We start from the raw sequence: 11,085 nt of genomic DNA, 5'->3' as shown, positions 1-11,085 counted from the left end.
TTTTTTTTTCATGTGGAAAGCCCTTTGACTGACCTGTTCAGTGTGCTGTATGAAAAAGCTGCCATGCATTGCCCTTACAATTACTTCAGTTATAACACTGTTACAAAACCACTTTGATAGCCTCTCCTGTGATTACAATGTATTTTGATCAAATAACACTGTAAAGCATTTCTTTATGAATTATTAAGAGGAGTTCCAAAGCGCAAAAATCCTTGATAATTATCATTTTTTAAAAACATTAACATTAACAAAGTTACAACATTTATGTAATTTTAAGTAAAAGCAAATTATGTGAGCATAACCACACAAAAAGCACTAACCTGTGATGTTCTGTCAGTTCTCAGAGGAGCCTGAAGCTGCTGCTGCTTTTATAGAGGCGAGAACTGCCTGATCAGCAGCAGTCCACCTCTCGATTTGGTCAAGCATCCCTGTCGTGGTTAGACATATCTTGTGACAGTGCCTGTTTTGTAAGTCTTTCTTGTGTTTGAGTATAAAAATTGCTTAATTGTCCAAAAAGTTAATCACAAGAAAACTAGAAAACTGAAGATGTACAATTAGTCAAGCAAACTAGGGTCAGAATTTTAGTAAATCTAGTAAAACTACTACTGATAAGAAAATATGCAAATACAAGCATTTCAAATAACTGGCATAATTGCCAGAAGTATTTCACATGTTGTACATCGTACACATTCATTAAGATCGAAACATATCGTATTTGACTATAACACATTCAAATCTATTAATGGAGTGTGCCTTGCCTTTTCCGTTTTTGCCCTTAGTAACATGAACTTAAATGTCATTGGTATTGAGTGTCAGAACTTGTCCACATTTCAGATCTTTGAAATGTAGTAAAATTAAATTAAATTTGTAGGTATCGCCAATATAAGTAAGACAACACAACGTTAAGTCCCTCACATACCATATATATATTTTGAAGAAAAGGTCATTTAATATTAGTATCATCATACAGCATCTTTAAAAGGGACACATTGGACATGATTTCTGCTCATAAAATATAACAGCGATGGTAATGTCCAAAGTATGTCCCAAAATAGATGCCGTGCAATGCAAACACATGTTTTTGAACAACTTTGCTCCAATAAATAATTTACTTAAATTTAGATTCTGACTAGACCAGAGAAGGATTTCACCATTTTATAATGAGTGGTCCCAACGGCCGTCTCCACTTACCCTTGCAATTAGACATGCTCATAGCCAGGAATGGAACTTAATTTTGGAGAAGCATTCAAGTGGTGCTGGTATATGGTTGCAGGACACTGGCCCATCTCGTATTCCTCTAATAAAACTGAATGTAAGGCCCTTTCCATAAAGTTCAAGTGGTATTACACCTTGCCTTAAAAGGACTAGAACATTTGCCAACAAAGCTGAGATAAGACCTATATTAAGTCCCACTCAGATATCAAAGATCTTTATCCCAGCGCTACATTTGATTCTAAGGATGTTGTTGCTGTTATGGAAACTCTGTGTCCTTGAAAAACTATGTGTCTCTGGTTTTGAGACATTGCTGGCATTGGCTCCACAATAAATCAACCTATATAATCTAAACAATCGCCACCTCCACAAATGCCTTTCAGAAGAACTTACATTTATTTATACATTGATATTTTGGTGCATTAAAAATAAAGTTTATAACATTTAACCTTTAAAAACAGCCTTAACAGCCCTGGTATGTTTGGAAACTCACCAAAGCATTTAGGCTACTCACCATTATCGCCACCTAAACAAATGCCTTTCAGAAGAACTTACATTTATTTATACATTGATATTTTGGTGCATTAAAAATAAAGTTTATAACATTTAACCTTTAAAAACAGCCTTAACAGCTCTGGTATGTTTGGAAACTCACCAAAGCATTTAGGCTACTCACCATTATGGCATCTTATTTACTCACACAGCTCTAATTATCTGTATCTAACAGTCTTAAACGTGTCAAGATTTTCTGCAGTACACTTTCACTGTTTGTTTACCGAAAAATATTCAAATAATGACTCATAATGCAGACAAACATTTTACCCTTACAGTAAAACAATTACTTGCTAAAAGCTTTGCTAAATTTGCTAAAAGGCGGCTTCACTGTAAAATGTTGTGACATACTTCTTTAATGGAGAAAACAGCTACCCCCTCATAAGAATTTTAAAAACTTGTGGTCGAAAAGATTGTTTACAAGTACAATAAGCTCATGTTGCATGCCTGTTCACCCTGGCTGACACTTGAGCCATAATGACTTACTGTTCAGTTCTGCACTGTGCACATTTCAGCTGACTAACATTTCTCAAGTGTTGTTGACAGCAACATAAAAGTTTATCTGCCCCGTGATTCGGATCCGCTCCAAATTCAAGTGGGTTCTCCCTGCCAAGTGATTTTTTTGTTGTTGTTGTTGTTGCAATTCTGCAACATAACAAGGTGAACAGACAGCACAACCTCTTTGGCGAAATACGGAGCATACGTTCATGAGACCGACGTACCGTGTGCGCGTGAAGTGACGAAGCCGGAAGTAGTATTGAGGAATACACGCTTTGAGTTGTCCTCAACCAGTATTAGCTACAGTTAGCACTACTTTGCATCTCTAGCGGCCCATCTCTCTTGGAAGAAATGCCTTCGCTAAACGGAAAACCTGATGTTATGTTTGTAAGTTTCACGCGTTCATTTAATTGTTGTCTAACAGCCTTTATTGTCAACTGGCGTTTGCTAGCTAACTTTAACTCGAGTGCTAACGTTAGCTGGGATGTAGCAGTCGTGAAGATAGCTTGTTGCTAGAAATGACAGACTTGTTGTCAGACATGCTTGACTCCTAAAATTGTTGTTAAATTATTGAAGTCCTGAGTCCACGGCAGTTATTCTTCGTTCGACCGCCGTTATTTTAATAATAATGATTAATTTACGATCTAAGGATGAAACAGTGTGTGTCAACGTTATTGTTACGTTATGCTGTCTCGCTAATGTTAGCATTAGCAAGCGCAACTCTTTCAAAAGTTATTACAGTTGTACTTGACATGTTACGTGCTGTGATTTCTGTCTTTCTTAGGAGGACGATGATCTGCCTTATGAGGAGGAGATCATCAGGAACCCGTATTCAGTCAAGTGCTGGATGCGTTACATCGAATTCAAGCAGAGCGGACAAAAATCTGTCCTCAACATGATTTATGAGCGGGCTCTGAAAGAGCTGCCTGGCAGGTAATTTAACGTAATAAAGAAAACGTCGACCTTATAATGAAAATCCACAAGTGATTGCAACCACATCTGAACATGCAACAATGTCTCAGCATTGAAATATAGATTGAACATTTCACAGGGATTGTTGTTGTGCTTGTTGAAAGATTGGTTGAGTACGTTGGCTTTCATTTAGGTGATAGGGTCAAGATAATCAACTGAGTGTTAAGATTTGATATGACTACTATTGCTTACCATTTAACCCTTTTTTGACAGCTACAAACTGTGGTACAATTATCTAAGAGAGAGGCGGAAGCAAGTCAAAGGGAAATGTATCACTGAACCAGGCTATGAAGAGGTCAATAATTGCCATGAAAGGGCACTGGTGTTCATGCATAAGGTAATACCTCCTATAGAACTCCACATTGAACCACTTAACAATACAAAATGGTATTACATTGTCATCTAGAATGTGCTTGACACTGATCAGATGTTTTTCCTCTGACCAGATGCCTAGAATATGGCTTGATTACTGCCAGTTCCTTGTGTCTCAGTGCAAGATAACAAGAAGTCGTCAAACATTTGACCGTGCACTCAGAGCTCTTCCAGTTACTCAGCATCCGCGGGTCTGGCCTCTGTACCTCCGCTTTGTCCGTAACCTGCCTCTGCCTGAGACAGCCATCCGGGTGTACCGCAGGTACCTCAAGGTGAGAGTATAGTACACAACTTTGTTGCATGCAGCAGCTCTCAGTTGTATTTGTGTACCTTTTATTTGCAACTTATTGATGTGGATTCTTTGCCATGTCAAAGGCTACTAGATTTTCTGTTCTGTTTTCATCTCAAGGATGTTTCTCCAAGTCACTCTGGATGACTGGTGAAACATCTTTTTGATTATGACAAAGTAGGTTTTATTAGCATACTGTATTGAGCATTTATGTTGATTAAGAGGCCAAACACAAGTCCTCAAAAGTCATGTAAAAAAAACAATGAAAAAGGATTACTAATTATATGTGGCATTACTTCTGAAATGGGAGGCTGTCAATAGATTATGACCTTCAAATTTAAGTGAATATTTTTTTCTGCTCTTTGTACTGTTTAGCTTTCTCCAGAGAATGCTGAGGAATACATTGACTACTTACGGTCTGTTGGCCGCTTGGATGAAGCAGCTGTGCGATTAGCAGCTATTGTCAATGATGAAAACTTTGTGTCCAAAGAGGGCAAATCTAACTATCAAGTAAGAATTACTCCTGATTCCAAGCAGCTCTAAATATGTATGTTTTTTCAGCTGACCAAGAAAATGGATAAATGTTCTTTCTGTGTTTATTTGTTGGACAGCTGTGGCATGAGCTATGCGACCTGATCTCTCAGAACCCTGATAAGGTGACCTCTCTGAATGTAGGAGCCATCATCCGAGGAGGCCTCACTCGCTTCACAGACCAACTTGGAAAGCTCTGGTGCTCGTTAGCTGACTATTACATCAGGAGTGGCCACTTTGAAAAGGTGGGTTTTTTCTGAATAACTTTAATTTCTCTGCACATCAAAGCACTTGAACTGTCAATATATTTTCTTAGTTAATAGTTTTTTTGCTTTAACTCATCGTTATGAGTTAAATGTTGATTGCACAATTTAATGGTTATGAAATAATGACACCAAAGTTGTCTGTTTCCATTTTGACACATTTTTCCCTCCAACCCTCTTGTATCAGGCTAGTTGGCCCATTTGCTTAGACTTAACACTAGTTTGACTATGTGACTGATTGGGACTATTGATGTTTCTTTTCTTCCTCAGGCCCGTGATGTATATGAAGAGGCCATCCTTACAGTTGTAACAGTAAGGGATTTCACACAAGTGTTTGATAGCTATGCCCAGTTTGAAGAGAGCATGATCGCAGCGAAGATGGAGACCACCGCTGAGATGGGGCAGGATGAAGATGGTGTGTTTGGACTCATTGATATTGACAATAGTCTTTGTGTATAATTCTCTTGTCATCCATATCTTACTCTTCGTCCCTCTTCTCTCAGATGACATCGACCTGGAGCTTAGACTGGCTCGCTTTGAGCAGCTGATAGCACGGCGCCCCCTCCTGTTGAATAGTGTGCTGCTGCGGCAGAATCCTCACAATGTCCATGAGTGGCACAAGCGGGTAAAACTGTATGACGGCAATCCACGGCAGGTGAGTTTTTGAAACAGTGAACACAATTAATACTACTATCAAATTTCTGCAAACCGCATCTCAGTCTTGTGCAATCCTCTTCAGATCATCAACACATACACTGAGGCAGTACAGACTGTGGATCCAATGAAGGCAACAGGGAAGCCTCACTCTCTCTGGGTTGCATTTGCTAAATTCTATGAGGAAAATGAGCAGCTGGATGATGTAAGTCACTGAGGTCTTCTCACAGGGTTTCTGGATACTCTGAGCAAATCAGGTTCAAATGCTTTTTATTTTCTTGACATGTTTTAAGTTGACTGTCTATCTCTCAGGCCAGGACAATTTTTGAGAAGGCTACCAAGGTGAACTACAAGCAGGTGGATGACCTTGCTGCAGTGTGGTGTGAATATGGAGAGATGGAGCTCCGGCACGAGAACTATGAACAGGCACTGCGCATACTGAGGGTGAGACATTTGTATCTCCTCTGCAGTCATAGTTATCGGTGCAGTCAGTCGTAAAGTAGTACCACTTACATTAGATATAGAGTAACATCTAGTGGCTGGACTGAGTAACTACAACAACATGTGATCCAGCGTTATTGTAAAACATATTCAGTATCAGCTGATCATTTTTAAACTTGCCACCTAGGAACTGAAATAGTATTTTGCGGATAAAACATTAAGCTACAGATTATACTGGTGTTTGGTGTATATGTTTGGCATCAGTGTGTAATTCTCAGCTTGGATATTGTCCAGCAAAAACAGTACATATTTTTGATTGCTTTGTAGAAGCTCTCTCCACCTCTCAGACATTGTACAAATGTTCACTTTTGTTTGGGGTAAACTAACCAAATGTATAGTGCACACAGAGTCACGTAGGGCACTTGGATATTAGAGTATTGAAAGCAAAATAAATTTAGGACAGCTCTGTCTGTTCAGAGATTGTGCAATCTAAGCTACAGAGAAATACCACTATTTGTTCCTGCTCATGAGTTATGGCAATTTTAAGGAAAATAGTAGAGTATTACTGATTGCACCTTTAAATATGAGAACAATTTGTATTTGAATGTTTTGTGCACATAGTTGTAAGTAACACTTTAAAAAAAATATATTTTTTAATATAGAAAGCTACAGCCATCCCATCCAAGAAAGCAGAGTACTTTGACGCATCTGAGCCAGTCCAAAACAGAGTCTACAAATCCTTGAAGGTCTGGTCTATGCTGGCAGACTTGGAGGAGAGCCTTGGCACTTTCCAGGTATGTTCTCTACATATCTTTACTACATATGAGCCACAGTAATGAAATAGGTATACATCACATGGCAGGAAAATGCTTACATCTTTGGAATTGTTCTTAGAATCCTGATCCACTGTGTGCTTTTGACCTTTCATTTGTCTCTGAATTGTATATGTGCAGTGTAATTTTTCCTCCATTTTCCTTTTATGTGTCCCTAGTCTACAAAAGCAGTGTATGACCGCATTATTGACCTCCGCATCGCCACGCCACAGATCATCATAAATTATGCCATGTTCCTTGAAGAGCACAGCTACTTTGAGGAAAGCTTCAAAGTAAGAACATGCTACAAATGAATTACACCAACATCTAATGTCAAATATGTATTCTTGCTTTTGTTAATGTACGACTCATTTAACGAAATCTTCAATGTGGTTTTCAATATTTTTTCAGGCATATGAGCGTGGTATCGCTCTCTTCAGGTGGCCAAACGTTTATGACATCTGGAACACTTACCTCACCAAATTCATTGATCGTTATGGGGGCAAGAAGCTGGAGAGAGCTAGAGATTTATTTGAGCAAGCCCTGGATGGTTGCCCTGCCAAGTTTGCCAAGAGTATGTAGCTTTGATAGAATTGCATTGACAACTTGTGTACTGTATATTCCACATTCCATGTCAACTGTTTTTTTCACTGTACCATCCTTTCTAGCCATTTACCTTTTGTATGCCAAATTGGAAGAGGGATATGGATTGGCACGACATGCCATGGCTGTCTATGAAAGAGCAACCCAGGCAGTAGAAAGTGAGGAGAGGCATCACATGTTCAACATCTACATCAAGAGAGCGGCTGAAATTTATGGAGTCACGTACACCAGAGCAATCTACCAGAAAGCTATTGAGGTACATGATAAAAGCATTGATGAATGTGACAACATTTCATATTGAAGCATTTTTTTCAGTTGCTTTAATTAGATTTTGAGGTTGTTCATGTAGATGCAGTACTGAAGATAATCATCATCAGTGTTAGCATTTTCATGGCTTTTAGTAATCTAATGAACATACCTGTGGTGGCTTTAACAATGTATTTTGTCTGGGGAAATCTTCAAACCATTGTGTAGACTAATCACTACTTACAGTACTGTTACTGTAATTGTACTGCAGCTACATGCTGTACACCCAAGAATAGGAGACAAACTTCATATGTATGTATGTAATTTCATAGATTCACACATCCTGGGGGAATAATAATGATTCTTCAATATCTTTCATGCTTTCAAATTATTATCTGTGTGTTATAACTAAGGTTATAAATAAGGTTTGCTGTGAAGTGGTGTTATAAAGTTATCTAGTGTTACTTTTTTTTGTTCCCATGCCTGAAAACATAAGATAAAATAGATAAAGCTTTTAAATATTTTTTTTCCTTTGTTTGTTTCAAATTACAAGAACTAAAATCAAAATTGTACCTTTGTCCTCATACAGGTCCTTCCTGATGAGCATTCGAGGGACATGTGCCAGCGATTTGCTGACATGGAGAGTAAACTTGGTGAGATTGACCGAGCCAGAGCAATCTACTCTTACTGTTCCCAGATCTGTGATCCCAGGGTGAGCTAAACCAACTCCTGCCATTGTCTGTTTTTCAATGAAATGTAAAATTTCAATCAGTGATGAGCATGTCATAACCACTCTTGATATATTTATGAACTTGATCTTCCAGGTGACAGCCAATTTCTGGCAGACCTGGAAAGAATTTGAGATCCGCCATGGAAATGAAGATACCATTAGAGAAATGCTGAGGATCAAACGCAGTGTCCAGGCCACGTACAACACCCAGGTCAACTTTATGTCCTCGCAGATGCTGAAGGCCACAACAAGCTCCACAGGCACTGGTAAGAATGTTTGCAGCAACTCCTTAGCAGCTGACAGGGTCATCCTGGGCTGGTACAATTAACTGTATGGGCGATACAGGACATTGGGAGGATGTTAATATTTAATAACTATATCATTACATTGATATGGTAGCCAGGCTACCTATTGACTCAAATTAGTTAGACCCCAGAAATGCCCAAGCATCAGTGTACTAATGTATTGGGGCTAAGGTTTTCTGTGTGTGTCCAACCATTTTATTCCTACTTGTATCCAGTGTCGGATCTTGCTCCAGGCCAAATGGGAATTGATGACATGAAGATGTTGGAGCAGAAAGCTCAGCAGCTTGCTGCAGAGGCTGAGCAGGACAAACCCAAGCTCAAAGAGAAGATCCTCTTCGTCAGGTTTGTCTTTCGTCTCTTTATACTCCTGTGAAAAAGCAGTGGTGGAAGAAGTATAGTGATCCTTTCTTTAGGAAAAGTACTAATACCACTTCCTGCATTTATAACCTTAATTAAAGATAATTAAAAGTATGTAAGTATTAAAACCAAATGTAACCTGCATATGAAAATTAAAGAACTCATTTTGAAGCAAAATCTACTACTAATGCTGCATTTCACTTCTGAAGATGGTAGGTGGTAGATAGGTTGACCTCATATGTTCAGCTCTGTACCAGTGTATTTTCCAGCTAATGCAGTTCTACTTAAGTAGAACTTCAGTAAAAGTACTTAATTACATTCCACCACTGGTGAAATGTTTCTTTCATAAAATTGGACTAAATGTTCCAAAGGATATGTCGACAGATCAGTCTTATTCTCTACATCTGTGCAGGAGTGACACATCTCGCAGTGAGTTGGCTGAGCTCTCCAAACAAGCCAATCCTGATGAGATTGACATTGATGATGATGACGAGGATGATGATGATGAAGACCAGGGACCGGATGGTGAGTGACCAAGCCTCAACCTAAAACAGAAACATTTGGTGTCTGTTAAAAGATTTATGCAGACTTGTTTTATTCATGATCATGCATCTGTTAATTGTCTTCTCCTTTGGGCCTTTACAGAGGTGCAGCTTGAGCAGAAGAGCGTTCCCACGGCCGTCTTTGGAGGGCTTAAAGATGACTGAAAGAGACATTCTTTTGGATTTCTTTTGTTGACATTGAATAGACTCCTTTTTTACATTTCTGTAAATGCTCAGTTGCATTTACTTTATTTTTATAGACTATGACATGAGTGAAAAATGTAATGTAAATATTTTCCTGGTGTATTGTTTGTGGTACACAAAGCAAACATATGAGCCTGTGTTCATTTTGGCCATGTGGTGTCAGTCTTTCTCAAGTATGAAACTCCAGATAATCAAACAATTGAGCAGCCTGCTGTAATGAAATACTCATATTTGGCTCCGTTGTAGCTGTAACTGAAGACTAACACAGTTTAATTTTGTCTCTGAATAAAATGTTGTTAGTGTGTTAACAGTAAAAACACTGTTACCAAACACCAACCAATGCAGAGACATTTCTTTGACAGGAAGCTCTGCCCTAGAAAACACAGGGGAGGAGCATGGTTTCTTCAACAGGGAGAATTTAGAGTGGAGCATTCAAGCCTCACATTGTTGCCTTGAGGATCACCAGTAGGTGGGTGTCTTGTAAAACCCAATGTTTCTAAAAGATTTCATGATTGTATGTCCTTATCCAAATTTTTAAAATGGTGCTATTATTGTACCTGGATCATGATTCAGCTACACTTGAGGAACAGTTTGTATTCATGCAGCAGTTTAAATGTCTGGTTGAATAATATGAGGGCTATTAAAAGAAACATAAACAACTCATTACTCTGCTCATTTGGAAGGTTTCCAAACTCCTGCTTATTTTGGCTTTTTTTTGTTACAGTTGCAGGTAACATGGCTCACTAACATTTTTTGAGGCATATAATGTAAATGTCTGTTTCAGTCAGCATTGTTGAGGGCCTTCTTATCCCCCAGTGCAGCCTGAAATTGTTTGGTATGCAGCAAGACATCTGAAATGTTTCCTATTTCCACACCGCTTATGTTTGCAGTCTTTGTGAACTATGTTCCAGCAATTCTGCCAGTGAAAATCTAGTCTCACACTTATTGTAATAAAAATGAATTTATACCAGTTAAATGTAGTATTTTGCAAAACTCCAGTTTATTCAGACATCACCTGACACATTTAAATTGCGCTCCAGTGTTGTATGTGGAAGTTGTGTATCTTGGGGGAATTCATTTAAGACGGAATGTTATTAAGCATTAAATGGAAAGTGCCTCATGCTTTTAATCAAAGCCACTCCGTTTTAAGAGTTAAATTGTCAGAGGACTGGAAAAAGTACTGACTAGGAAGAAATTGTTTCTTTCATAATTAGATTAAAATAGCTGAGAGGTAATCGTCTTACAAAGTTACTGCGGCGGAGCACTTGGAGTGCTCTTGTAACTTTGAGCAGCATCATGTGATGAGGTACTCTTGAGATTTCTGTTTTCCAATGGGGATGGTGCTACTGGAAATGACACTTCACAAACAATTGGAAAGAAACAGTCACAAGTCTCTGTAATTAGAAGCAAACAATTAACATTTTCTCCTAATTTAATTTACATTTTCCTTTATGCATAGATAAAGTGTATTACATTCACACACTGTTCTTTCTGTATATACT

The 11,085-nt window shown here is 38.5% G+C and overlaps 1 protein-coding gene across 1 annotated transcript; it reads left to right on the top strand.

The window, feature by feature from the left end:
- Window positions 1-2,468: 2,468 nt before the first annotated feature.
- On the top strand, window positions 2,469-10,559 carry xab2 (XPA binding protein 2). Its single transcript, XM_037088745.1, has 19 exons — window positions 2,469-2,649; window positions 3,047-3,195; window positions 3,448-3,571; window positions 3,681-3,878; window positions 4,271-4,405; window positions 4,507-4,671; window positions 4,960-5,104; window positions 5,193-5,344; window positions 5,429-5,548; window positions 5,656-5,787; window positions 6,447-6,578; window positions 6,776-6,889; window positions 7,008-7,170; window positions 7,265-7,455; window positions 8,035-8,157; window positions 8,270-8,441; window positions 8,696-8,822; window positions 9,250-9,362; window positions 9,483-10,559. Exons 1-19 carry the CDS (start codon window positions 2,614-2,616, stop codon window positions 9,542-9,544), a joined length of 2,553 nt encoding a protein of 850 aa, XP_036944640.1. The 5' UTR covers window positions 2,469-2,613; the 3' UTR covers window positions 9,545-10,559.
- Window positions 10,560-11,085: the final 526 nt, after the last annotated feature.

This window comes from Acanthopagrus latus, chromosome 23 (genome assembly GCF_904848185.1).
Source record: "Acanthopagrus latus isolate v.2019 chromosome 23, fAcaLat1.1, whole genome shotgun sequence".
Classification (NCBI taxonomy): domain Eukaryota; kingdom Metazoa; phylum Chordata; class Actinopteri; order Spariformes; family Sparidae; genus Acanthopagrus; species Acanthopagrus latus.
The sequence above is the reverse complement of the archived record's forward strand: the minus strand, read 5'-3'. Positions and strand labels throughout refer to the sequence as shown.

What these genes read in the sequence shown, in the direction of transcription:
- xab2 (XM_037088745.1), top strand. Translation starts at nt 2,614, where the DNA reads ATGCCTTCGCTAAACGGAAAACCTGATGTTATGTTT. An exon ending in TGTACCGCAGGTACCTCAAG is followed by an intron (nt 3,879 to 4,270) that starts GTGAGAGTATAG and finishes TGTACTGTTTAG; the next exon opens with CTTTCTCCAGAGAATGCTGA. An exon ending in GAGAAGATCCTCTTCGTCAG is followed by an intron (nt 8,823 to 9,249) that starts GTTTGTCTTTCG and finishes ACATCTGTGCAG; the next exon opens with GAGTGACACATCTCGCAGTG.